Source organism: Eublepharis macularius, chromosome 1 (assembly GCF_028583425.1).
Source record: "Eublepharis macularius isolate TG4126 chromosome 1, MPM_Emac_v1.0, whole genome shotgun sequence".
Lineage (NCBI taxonomy): Eukaryota > Metazoa > Chordata > Lepidosauria > Squamata > Eublepharidae > Eublepharis > Eublepharis macularius.
Genome location: NC_072790.1, coordinates 55,869,192 through 55,883,018, shown reverse-complemented (window position 1 = coordinate 55,883,018; position 13,827 = coordinate 55,869,192). Strand labels below are relative to the sequence as shown.

The window sequence follows — 13,827 nt, the reverse complement described above, 5'->3', positions numbered from 1 at the left end:
GCCGTTACCACGGCGGCGGCCCAACAACTCAGGGCCGTGCGCGGCCCGCAGCAAGCCAGCCGGCCCAGCCAAGTTCCTCTGCTGGTCAGCCAAGCGCCGGAGCACGGAGCAAGCCCTCCGTCCCCTCCGAGCGCTTGAAAGTTCTAACGCCGGGAAGGGGCAGAACGCGCCCAAAAGCGCCAAGCTCCGCCCCTTCCCAGAACCCGGATGGAGAGGGAGGGAGTCTGCCTCCTTCTCCGTCCAAGGGCTCCAATTGCCGGCTCCCAGCTTACGCGGCGAGCCGCGGCTGGGAAAGCCGAAATCTCTGAAATGAAATCAAAATTGGCCTTGCAACACTATTGTACAAGCCTTGAGTGCAAAGCAAAGGATGTAAATACTTTAAATAATTATTAAATATTCGTAAGTATGAGGTTTTGTAGCTGGTTCCATCTCTTCCTGCAACCATTTTGTGCTTGGCTCTGCCTCTTCTGACAGCCATTTTTGCTTGTTCTCACCACCCTCTGTCAGGATTCCAGAGGTGCCCACAAGTCCAAAAAGGTTGGGAACCCCTGCATTAATACTGAATTCTGTTGTACAGTTTTTCTGTATAAATCCTTTACAATTTTTACCTCATCAATTATCAAACATAATGGGGATCGTAGATACACAGGGAATCTCCCATGGACTTAACACATCTCACACTTTACCACTGTGTACCTGAGCCTGTTTGAGGCACCCTGCTCTTCAAGTGACATCAGGAGCATTTAATCAAGCACCGTGACTTACAGCACACAGTATGATATTGACCAGTAATGACATTCATGACATGGATGTGTTTGGGAACAGGAATTCAGTTTATATCATTATAGAACATCCACAAGCAACTTTGAACTCTGAAAATGTTATTTTTTTGAAATTATGGGGTATTTTTGTAATGTTTGTAATTTTTAATTTGTGGTCACATTTGTATCATGAGCGCTGAAAAATGTTTTTATCAAAATCCTGATCTACAGAGACCATGGCTCCACCTGAGTCTGAATCACTAATGGATGGTGTAGGATGCTGTGATAACGTAGCATTGTTCTTATTGAAATAAAACACAGTGATAGGCAAACATGACCACCAGCTGTACTCTCAAAGGTTTAACAAATGTTCTTCAAGCACATCCATTACATTATTTGGATTATAAAAATGAAGTATACTGGATCATCCCACAAACTATTGTGCCCACTTAGGAACTTTGGTTGTGAAACAAAAGCACCAATAAAGGAAATGTTTCAGAGGGAGGTGAACAACACACTTGATTTTATTTCTGCAAGGATTAGAACAGTGATCCCCAATGTAGGGTCTCTGCTCACCATGTCTCACTTGTTTCTCCCCTAAGGCATCTCTTCCCCAAAGCAGAGAGCCAGTACTAGTTTTCCTCCACTTTGTTGGTATAGGAGGTGCATTAAAAGAGTACAGGAGCCATTTCCTTTGTGTCTTCAGGAAGTACTCATTTGGAAATAGTAGCTTCTATAATAACCTTCTAACGTTTTGTAGCCACCATTTTGTTGTTGCCCCATTGTGTGTTCTCAAAATTCTAAAAGTTCCTGCAGGTTCTACAAAAAGGGGAACCCTGAATTAGAACATCAATGTATATAGCAAATAAGCAGATAGAGGTACTGAAGCTAGCTCATGTGATATTAGTAAAGAGAACCTCCATATTCAGAGGCAGTAAACCTGAATATCAGTACCAGGAGGCAACTTCAGGGGAAGGCTTCACCCTCTATGCCCTGTTGTTGACTCTCCATAGTAGCTGGTTGGCCACTGTGTGAGATAGCATGCTATATTAGACGGACCACTGGTATGATCCAGCAGAGCTAGTGTTGCCATTGGCAACCAGCAGGAGGGAGGTGGCTGGGACGGGTTCATTGTCTTTGCACAGATGCCCTGACAGCACCCTACAATTACATCACTTCCAATACAACCTAGTAACACTGGTGTTGCACCAGGCTGATTCCTAAATAATCAGTCCCACTGTGATGCTGTTGCTTCAGGTTGTACCAGAAGTGATGGCATTGACCAGAGATACGTGCACATTCATGCCCATATTCCTGGACTCCTTACCAGGTTCTTACCAATGGTAGGCAATATCCAGGTGGCCTGCCTTTTCTCCCCAACAACCAGCAAACAATGGGCAAAGACTGCAATCATTGGGAGTTTGCCCACCATTGACAGGAATCTGACAAGCCTAAGCAGAACTCTTCTTATGTTCTTATTTTCATTTAACATGATCCTTAGGGGATGTTCCTTATAGCCTTCTGTTTCATGAATCAGCATGGTGGGCAAGTTCGTTGAACAAAATTGGTACTTGAACGCTAACTTCATATGCCTGACCCAAAGAAGACCTTGTTGAGAGAAGGATCTCATCCAGCCCAAGACTATCTGTCATTTTGCCAGGCCCAGGACTACTGGCTATAAGCCTCCATCTCCCTCTAGATTGTCAATTTATAGGCCCTCATTCAGTCGTGGTTCAGATTTAAAGAAGAACTAAGTCTGGCTGTTATTTACATTTTTAAAAATGCTTTTCCAACATCAAGATGGAATCAAGATTGAAATGAATCCAGTTAATCTATTTCTTTATAAAAGCATCTGAAGCTGTTCAGCTCTCATCTCCTTGAATTCTTTGGCTAAGAAGGGGAGATTCAATACAGAGTTCTAATTTCCAGACTGGGAGGATCAAAAAAAGGGGGTTTTCAAGAGATGTCTCTCCATAGTCCCTGTTAGGCTGGATAGAATTATTCTTTCCCATCTGAAGAAAGTATAAACTATGTTAAAAATACAGACCACAGATTTCTTTCAGATTGAGTAATGCTAGTCAAAAATGGGTACTATTTTTCAAATGTGATCAGGATTTAACATATAAGAACCTCTGGAAATTGACTCTATGCACGCCTAATCGACTATCCGTTTCTGTGGCCTGATTCCTCTGGGAAGCTGTGAAGGCAAAGACTTTCTCCTTTTGCCGGTCCTCAGCATTTGGTATCCCAATCTGTACTGCCTTAAACAATAGGTTCCACTTAGCTATCACTGATAATATATATTGATAGATCTGACCTTTTTGACTTACAGGCCATTTTTCTGGATGTTTCATGGGCTCAGAAAATAGAAGAGAGATGAGGAATTGGTGTCAGCATTAATGAACGATCATTTCACAAGTTCTCTTGCAGTCTTGGGAACTGCAGGAAGTTCAAGGCAGAAAGTTATATGACTTATTTTGCACATCTCCCGAATGTACACATATAGCCATTGTGCATAAATAGGTATGACACTATTCATATTCACTAGCCAATATTAATAGGATTAATACATGTAGATAGCAGGAATAAAAGAGGATCTTCAGTAGATAATTGGCCATTCAAAATTTAACTATAAAGGAGTAAGAAGCTTAGTGTTCCAGTGAAGCCCATTAATACCATTCATACCACAGATTACCTTTGGGGCATGGAATCAAAGAGTATCAGAACTGAGAATAAAATGGCTGGGCAGTCTGGTAATTTTCAACTGAATCTGGATTTTTTTTGCTAGCTATTTTATGGGTCAGGGAATACCAAGAGCAGGTATTACATCTTCATATTGAAAGTACTGACCTATCAAACTAGCTGTAAAGTTATCATTAAGATAAATGCAGTGTGCCAACACAGTACTGAATAAATGACTTCAGAGTGGGTTATTGTGCAATCCTTTTGCCATCTCCTACATAATCCCATTGTAGCATCCTGAAAAAAAATAGTGATTCTATTTGCAACCATTGTCATTTATTCCACAGGAATGATGGCCGAAAACGCCTGGCATCTATTTCACCAGCAGCATTAATGACTATTAAGAATAGAGTTCAATGTTTTACTCCATTGATATTCTGTGGTTCCATTTTGCCTTGGCTTCCACTTTAGTTGTCTTCCAGCAAGAAAGAAGAACTTTGAAAAGTAGGTAATGGATTTTTTGCAGGGAACATTGAGAGTTATCAGTATACACGAAAAAAAAGAAAATTCCCCCAAATGAAAAGGTTTCCTCTCTATGGAAATGTAACAGCTCAGCAATACTCTGTCCAATGTAAAAACAAAATTTTAAAAACCATTTCACAAGTAGTACTTGTGCCTCTCATGATATGTAAAATGCTGCAGTAAAATAACTTGAACTTTTCAGCAATGTAAAAATGAAATGAACTTCCATCTAGTCTTCCTTCCTTCCTTCCTTTCAAAATGCTATATTGGACATAATGCTACATTGCTACAACTTTGTCCATTTAGGACATTGTCACATCTGCATGTTAATAAACAATGTCCCCAAAGTACAGTTTATTGCTATTTACAGTTTTCTATCTGTAACATATAACGATGGGTCAATCCCCATATTTCATTAATTTTAGAGGATTTGTCCTGTTTACAAAGGGTAGTTTGGGCAAATGAGGTTAATTTTACAAGTTTGGGTTTTTTATTGGTATCATTTTTATGTTTCTATATTAAAAAGGTAAGGTAAAGGTAGTCCCCTGTGCAAGCACCGATTACTGACCCATGGGGGGGCGTTTTCTTGGCAGACTTCTGTTATGGAGTGGTTTGCCATTGCCTTCCCAAGTCACCTACACTTTACCCTCAGGAAACTGGGTACTCATTTTACCGACCTTGGAAGGATGGAAGGCTGAGTCAACCTTGAGCCAGCTACCTGAACCCGGCTTCCGCCAGGATCAAACTCAGGTCTTGAGCAGAGCTTGGGCTGCAGTACTGCAGGTTACCACTCTGCACCACGGGGCTCTTGTATGTTTCTATATACAATTCTTTTTTTAAAAAAGAATATTTCTATATACATTTTTTTTAAAAAAAACTTATAGATTCTGACATTAAAAATTTCATTCTGATAAACCTTTCTAATAGTGTAGAACCTAGGGAGAAATTTGCCATAGAAAGATTCCATAGGAATAATTAGAATATATAGTAATGATTTTCATATTTACACTTCTAGAAATTATGATTTGAGACAAGGATGATAACCTTATGGAACCTCAGACCATTTTAATGTGGCTTATCACTAAACCCAAATACTATCAAAATAAGCTTACTCAGTGGTTCAGACACTCCTAATTCTGTGTGGATAAAGAATGTGTCCATTGCATTCAAGAACTGTTTTATTTTGTGCATAGTGTGTAGTACTAGCGGCCATTTATTTGGCACCTAAGTAATATTCCTCTCTAGGTATTTAAATCTTATGATACCCTCCCCCACCTCAATGTTTTATTTATATCAGTTCCTTTCCTTCCATATCCCAGGAATTCAGAATGGCTTGCAATATATTCTTATATAATTTTACCTCCATAAAAATTCTAGAATAACAGTGCAATCCTAAACAGAGTTAGACTCCTCTAAGCCCATTGACTTAAATGGACTTAGAAGGATTAAACTTTCCTTAGGAATGAATTGTAAATTAGGCTGAGAGTGCCAGCCTTAAAGCCTTTTAATGACCTGCACAGCTGATTTTGAAGGTTTGGTTGGTTCTCTGAATTCAAGCGCAATACTGATGACCACATCACACTGACAAAAGAAGAAACATTCCCTCTATAAGTAGTTGTTTCGTGTTTGCATATAAACACACATTTCCATGAACACATAAAACTGCCTTTACTGAATCAGACCATTGGTCCATCAAGATCTATCGTCTATTATGACTGGTAGTAGCTCTCCAAGGTCTCAGGTACTTACATCACCTACTTACTTCCTGCTTCTTATAACTGAAGATGCCAGGGATTGAACCTGGAACCTTCTACATGCAAAGCAGATGCTCAGCCACTAAGCCCCAGCCCCTCCCTCGTTGAGCAAGGTGTCAGAATGGACCAATGAATAGTGGAGGGATCCAGAGGAGTTAGCCGTGTTAGTCTGTAGTAACAAAATCGAAAAGAGTCCAGTATCACCTTTAAGACGAACCAACTTTACCGTAGCATAAGCTTTCGAGAATCACAGTTCTCTTTGTCAGACGTGTCTGACGAAGAGAACTGTGATTCTCGAAAGCTTATGCTACAATAAAGTTGGTTCGTCTTAAAGGTGATACTGGACTCTTAGTGGAGGGATGAATATCTGGTAATGAGGAAGGTGGTAGACCATGAGTGTTTGCAAAAAAAAAATTGATTGGGGGAGCAGACATCAATAAAGCAGCATTTGGGGAATATTTGGAGCTGCAGTGGCAGAGGGAGGTAGAGATGTTATGTTCCACTGACTGAAATCCTTTCTGTCTACAAATATTTTAGTGGATTCTGATAAACATCAGCCTATATATACTTTTTAGAATCATAAAGATCACAAGCAAGGGACCCTTTGCCACTGGATCATCTAGACAGCCCACTCTCCTGCAGAGCTGCCACCTTCACTTGCCTGGCAGTGGAGGGATAGCATTGGTGGCTCCCTTACCTGCTTCCCCTGTCTGTTTGGCTCACATAATGACAGTTCTAGTGGTAGCGGTGGTGTATCCTACTTCTCTGCCCCCACTCGCCCACCAGAAGCATTGAATGTGGGAAAAGCAGCTCCTGCTTTTCTTCACCAGTTCACTTGGCTGGCTCACGTAGCAGCAACTCTTCTCCCCTATCCTTGTGGTTTATGTAGCAGTTGTCAGCTACTGCTCCTTTTCCAAAGTGCAGCTGGGATCTTGTGATGTACTTTCATGAGACCTTGGTCTTTCCCACCATTTTCTTCTTTTTTGTAATTTTCTGCAAACCTGGGAGGTCAGCCAGATCTATAAAAAGTACCCCCTATCTGTACCAGTCCCCATTTTCTGGCTTTTAAAAATCTTCACAAGGGTCAGGTTAAGAATTAATAAGGGATGCGGGATGAAAGAGAACACTAGGAAGCACAGGTACTAAGAAAACCACAGATGCAGTTTTCTTTAAAAAGTCAGAAGTCAAGGGTAATCCACATTCGAACACTTTATGGGGGGGGGGTTAAAATACAACAAGATAATTGAGAATGGACACTGCAGTGTCCCAATCCAGACAGCAGCAATTCTTTAAAGTTAGAAAAGAAACTGTAGAACTTAACACCACAAACCTCAACAGTTACATGCTTTTAAGCTCACTAACTTCAGTTGACTTAGAAAGGTATAACTTTGCTTATGATGGCACTGTAAAGAGAAATGAAAAATATGTGAGTTTGGAAGGAGAAATTCTTTAAGGATGAAAAGTCATCATGTCTACACTGGATTACAGGAAGAGCTAGCATTTACATTCAGTTTCCAGACACTGATAATAGTGCAATAAGGCTGACATAAAGGTGTGTGACAAAGACATTTGTAAAGAAAAACTCATAAAAGTTTTTAAAACATTTTTCTAGTCTATTTTAAATTATACTATCAAGTAGAGAAAAAATATAACCATAATGTAGAATGCCCTTAAAGTGTAGTGAAGAGAAGCTCTATAACTATACTATCAATAAAAGTGGAAGAAATCTAACCATCTAGCAAAGTTGTTCTTATAAAGCAACAAAAAGGCATTAAAATAGAATAAACACATCGCAAGGGGGAAAGAACTCTTCAAGTTAAAATAACATGTATTCATAACAGCACAAAGCAAAGTTCCATACGTTTTTATGGTAAGTATCATAAAATCAGATTACAGAAAGGACAGTAAGAAAGGGTGAAAGAAGCTAAACAAAAGTGCATGCACTAGGGTTGGCAACGCTGGGTTGGGAAATTCTAAGAGAATTAGGGGTGCAACCTGGGGAGGGTGAAATTTGGGAAGGGAACTCAACAGGGTAAATGCCGTAGAATCTACTCTCCAAAGCAGCCATTTTCTCTAGGGGGATTTATCTCTGTAGTCTGAAGATTAGTAATAATTCTGGGAGATCTCTAGTCCCCACCTGAAGGCTAGCAACCCTAGCATGCATTGAACAGAAATATAATAGTAGCAAACAGCTGTTTAAGAAAGTTGTTGGAGCACAAAATATGTATTTATATATTAAGAAATCCAAAGAAATTCAGAATGCTAAGCAACTTTTCATTTTCAATTCCTGTATGTGAGTATTGCTCATTTCAGTTACATGAAACATACTATCAAATTAGAAAGGTAGCTCTTTCCACTATTTCTACAAAAATTCTCAACTGATAAGCACCTAATTTTGCTGTATTTCCTAGCCAGTTTTCACCTATGTAATAGTGTATTTCCTGTTACATTTGTGGTACTCAATTTTAAAAGTCCCTTTGGACAGAGAACATATTGATGGTTGTTGTGGGTTTTCCGGGCTGTATTGCCGTGGTCTTGGCATTGTAGTTCCTGACGTTTCGCCAGCAGCTGTGGCTGGCATCTTCAGAGATGTAGCACCAAAAGATAGAGATCACTCAGTGTCACAGTGTGGAAAAGATGTTGGCAGGTCATTTGTATCTACTCAGGAGGGGTGGGGTTGAGCTGAGTCATCCTGTAAGAGCCCCAATCCATATGCAAAAGAACCTCAGGATACAGTGAAGCCTCCCGCCATTAGCATTCCACACCCTGGGAAACTCTTACAGGATGACTCAGCTCAACCCCACCCCTCCTGAGTAGATACAAATGACCTGCCAACATCTTTTCCACACTGTGACACTGAGAGATCTCTGTCTTTTGGTGCTACACCTCTGAAGATGCCAGCCGCAGCTGCTGGCGAAACGTCAGGAACTACAATGCCAAGACCACGGCAATACAGCCCGGAAAACCCACAACAACCATCATTCTCCAGCCGTGAAAGCCTTCGACAATACATAGAGAACATATTACTTTCAGACACTGGGAAGAGTATATCACAACATAAATTTCCTGAAGAACAGTCTATGCAAGTCAATGTTAAAATTTTTCAGCGTTCTATTTAATTTGTAGGGAAGGATAGGTGGAGACTAGAGGTGGGCACGGATTGAAAAAATGGACCAAAATTTGACACAGACCAGCCCAGTTCGGCATTCACGAACAGGCAGGTCATGGGACACACATTCCTCATGGATGTGACGACTTTTGGGTCGGTCCGTTGGTCCATGAAACCAGACTTCCCAGTGCTGAGCAATCAATTCCCTAGGCAATGTAGAGGAGTCACCTGCAGACCTTATATTGCCTTTGGAACACACTAATCTTAGCCCTAAAAGCAACTAGCTGCCAACCATTATTTTCTATGAGAGCAAGCAGTATATATAACACCCAACACTGAGCCGTGGTTTCACTTTTCAGCTGGTTACTGAGAGAGGAACTGCTTGTTGCAGGAGGATTTTTTTTTATTGTGCAAGAGGGAGGCTTGAGGCTTGTGCTGCAGCAAGGCTCTGGGAGCAAGCTTATTGGGTTTTCTCAGCTGAGGGCTCACTTTTCTGTTTAATTTTTAAATTTCAATTCTTATTTGCTTGTGAGGAGGTGGGCTAGCCTAGGGCTCTGCCCCCTACCCAGTTTCAGAGCTACAGTAAGGCTCTGGATACAAGCTTATTGGGCTCCTTGAGGGCTCACTCTTTTTTTCCATTTCAATTCTTATTTGATTGTGGGGTGTTACGCTAGCTTAGGGCTCTGCCAATTGCTGCAAGCCAATGCAAATCAATTGGCGTTTGTGGTTCCTATTCTATCTACCGGAAGTTTCCTGGGGCAGCCACTTTAGGAGTCTGTAACTCAGACCTCGGAAATGCAATCTTGGCCAAACTTGGAGGGTGGCTGGAGGAGAGGTTGCTGAAGACTCGCTGCAAGTTTGGCATCTCTGAGTGTGAAAGCCCCCGGAAGGGACGGACCACAAACCTACAAACCGGGTCCGTGAAAAGTTCTCGGTCCGTGATCTGTGAAATGTGACAGACCAATGGTGTGTGGTTTTTACCCTGGTCCATGCCCATGTCTAGTGGAGACACTACTGAGTGAATACATGTAGACCAATTCAATTTTAAGAGAATCCACTGGTGTCGAATGGGATTGTTCACATGTAAGCATGCATAGAATTACAGCTTTATGGACCACCACGTACATTAGTTTAAGGTCTGTCAAGCATGATTATAATCCCTCTTTCTTTGTACTGCCATTTATGTGTCAGGCAAACAGCATATCAATAGGAATATGAGCCATGAGAACCACAGCTGACTTACTTGTTTGTACACGCATGATTTTTCCACTCCCTTCCCAGAATTCCCACTATTTTTGTAGTACCAACAATGTGCTAAGCACCTTTGCAGTTCAACTATAATTTACCAATTACCCTTTGTTCAGAAGCTTTGTGGTGTGTGTTGATGAATTCTTGACCTGGCTACATAGCACAGAAGTCACAAGAAGAAATTCAGCCCAGTTCCTTTCAGTGGCAACATTTAGCATTTAGCATTGCTTTCCCTTTGTGCTTCCTTATCTCAGTAATCCTATCAAGTTACACAACTGTTTTTATCCCCATATTGCAGATGGGAGAGTTGAGCCTGAAAGACAGCTGCTTGCTTAAGGCCACTAATTAAATTTACAGCTGAACTGAGGTTTGAACAGCAGATTTTTCAGTGCAATCATAAACAGAGTTACACCCTTCTAACAGTCTAACTCTGCTTAGGTATAGCACAGTATGCCACACAAATCAGCTTTCTTGATCCTCCATCTTAGTGTAATTTGTTGCTGTGATTCAGCTCCAAGTGTGCTGTACCTGCATAGAAAACTGTTTTGAAAACTCAAACACCTAATCTTCAAGGAGCAAGCAATTACAGTACCTAGGCCTTCTTAGGCTATAACTCTTCTATTGTGGCATTTGCTTCTGCATTGTAGTACTAAACAGCACCAATTTGCACAGGCTTTTAAAATAAGAAGTAAGGGCTAATAACTACTGGTACAGTTTCCTTGATGGTGTATATTTCTTCTTGCTGCAGATCTAATGCATTTGAAGTACTGGCGCTCGATGGAGTTAGCACTGGGATACTTCAGTTTTGTACAGCCCAGGAGAGTGCTGACTGGCTGAGAGCATTGTCAACTAACACCAATGATTTGACACTACAAAATGTATGTTGCTTTCTAGCTGCTTTTTTCCTTTTTCCTTTTTTTTTGCAGTGAATCAAAGTAGTTTTACCACTTACTCAAATAAGTAAAAGGTGTTATGTATAAAACACAACAGGTGATTTTGGGAGGTGGCGATCAGATTTTTAAATGTGTGCTTTTGTGCCATTGCCTTCACACACCCTTATTCACATATACATGATACTCTCCTGTGTCATTCATATACTACTCACATAAATAGAACGTTCCAACACACACACAGAGGCTAGGTTCAGATATAATGATAAACCATGGTTAATTCATGAAACCTGCTCATAGTCACTCAGCTGATTTGCCTAGATAAATACTAGTTTCATAGTTACTTGGGAAGTTATCACCAGAGACAAGCCACGATTAAACCAAAATAAAGCCAGAACATCTGTATTTGGATATTATGTGAAACCATAGCTAAATGTGCACAATAATCTAACTTTAGATTCTGGTTTAATAGACTCAGACTAACCATAGTTAGTGGAGCAGCTGGCATTCAACCAGTCATACTAACCATACTTAATTAAACCAGGGTTCTGTACAGTGTCTGAAGTGAGCCACTGTCTAATAAATTGTCAGCACTGTGATAGTGTGTTTATCTTCTGTTTAACCCTTTCCTACTAAAAGCTCATCCGCCCTTAAACCTTGTGTTCTGACAGCTTTTAAGATCCCAGGTACTTGGAACGTTTTTAACATGTACACATTAGCAACTGAGCTAATGGCTAGGAAGGCTCATTTCAATAAACTGAAACAGCAGTTAATTGCTAAGGACATTTCAAAACTGTGGCCTGTGTTTGCCCCATATTTTCCCCTTGGTTAAGTTTCTCTTAGTCAAGTTTATCTCATTTCAGAGTGAATTGGCAAGAAGTGTTAACTGTTACCCCTTTCCCCCTGATGGCCAGAATATGTGCTCTAAAAGATTATCCAAATATGACATTGATTTTGTAAATAGATACATAGATTATGACATTAAACTTCTGTCTTCACAGAAGAATGGAGTTAGGAACCACGCTTCTAGGCTGGTTCAAAATTGTAACATACTCTTTCCCCACTCCCATTCAATATGTATAATCTCACGAGTCATGGACGGGTGTGTGTGTGTGTGGAAATGCAAGTTTTTTTTAATAAAATGGGATATATAACAATTCATGACTAAACTTGTCCAATCTTGGACCTGCAGTTCTGAATAAAGCGTACCACCCCCACTACCCATAATACCTGGCCCTTGCCTGGAAATTTCTCAAAATATCAACCTACATTGATAAGTAGAAATGCAAGATACAGAATAATCTTTCATATATCACTATGTTAGGAGGATTCATCCACAAATTTGCTAGATATTTGTGAAAAGAGATGACATGGTCCATACTGTGTCATGTAATCTACTTGGATTTATCAGTATATAGGTTGTGCTTTTTGAAAAAGAGATAAAGTTTTCTGAATGTAAAAAAATCACATTGTGCCCCCCCTTCCATCCATTGTATCTCTCCCAGTCATTTTTCTACCTCAATAGAAGAACCATTTTTTAAAAAGCTGAACTTGTGCAACATGATTCTTTCAAAAATCCCTTTAAGAAAAACCCAAATTTGGCTCTGTCATCATGGGCCTATATCAGGGGTTTTCCCTCTCTTTTTTGATGCAATACACCAAGTGAATACATCAATACGAAATATCTTTATTATGAAAAAATAAATCTTATGTATGCAATGGCATTTTCTTTCTTATCAGGATGGTAGAGGGAAAATAATGTTCTAGTAGTCAGCTGTTTATATCATTTCTACTGTACATTTAAGTATTTATCTAAGCAAATCCAACTCTGCTTCATAGCAGTTTTGTTATGATATATCACATACAGTTAATTTGTATGGTTTGGGAAAACAGCTTTTTTCAGTAACCTACTCTGAGCTTTGGAGATAGGATGGGATAAGATGCAAGCAAACAAACATTTTAGGGGACAAACAGCGGATCTAGTTCAGAGACTACACTGCTATAGCTTGTAAAATGGTTAACATAGTGGATTCCTTTAGAAATATTTTTGCAATGGTTTTTTAATACTGAATGGTAGGCATGTGTGGTCACTGTGAGAAAAGGACATATGCTATATTCTTGCTGCCTGCCAGTTTCCACTGCCACTGGTGATGAAGTGCTCTCTCCCTCTTCCCAAGCAAGATTGACTTAAATTGTGTGTGCCGAAAAAAAGGAACTAGTGCACATGCTGAAAATAATTATCTATGCATAGGTAAGCTTGCATGAGGCAAAACATTGCACATAGGCAGTACGGTTCAGGTATACACTATAAGTGTAGTGTTGCAGCATACTGCCATAACTATCTAGAGTCTTTAAAAAAAAAAAAACAATCAGAGCTACCTCATTCATTTCATCACAAACAGCCAATCACCGTATACATTCATTTCTGTGTCGGGGTTTACTGTCCTGTTTGAAACAAATGTGGCAGGCAGCCCATATCTTGCCTGTTTTGATTTTTGCATTAGACATTGTTCTTTCAGCAGGGTAAATTTTTCAGACAAAAAAGTAGACATACTATGTTTAAAAAAGAAGTTTCAGATTAAGAGGGATCATCTCATCCTTGAACATGTGAGGCTCCAACGTTTTAATTGCTCCCCTGCAAGCCTTAAGTGCTGATTAAAAGCTGTGGTGTCCCTCCCTCCTTATCCCTGCCTTCAGATTCTTACTTGAGCTGGCAGGCTCCCAGTCGAACTGAGGGGATGGGGATGCCCAGTGCTAGCAGAGCTGGGACTTGGGAACTTCTCTAGTGGGACCCTTTCAGGTTAAGCCCCTTTCAGTTCCCTTGTCAAGGATGTGGAGTTTTTTCCACTGTGCCTGCTAAG

General features: G+C 40.3%; 1 protein-coding gene across 1 annotated transcript in view; it reads left to right on the top strand.

Moving 5' to 3' along the window:
• SNTG2 (syntrophin gamma 2) overlaps nucleotides 1-13,827 on the top strand; it is a 439,152-nt gene that overhangs the window by 321,688 nt on the left and 103,637 nt on the right. Inside the window, exon 10 of the mRNA XM_054979235.1 lies at nucleotides 10,825-10,954. Coding sequence (XP_054835210.1) covers nucleotides 10,825-10,954 — 130 coding nt within the window. The remainder of the gene's footprint in view (nucleotides 1-10,824; nucleotides 10,955-13,827) is intronic.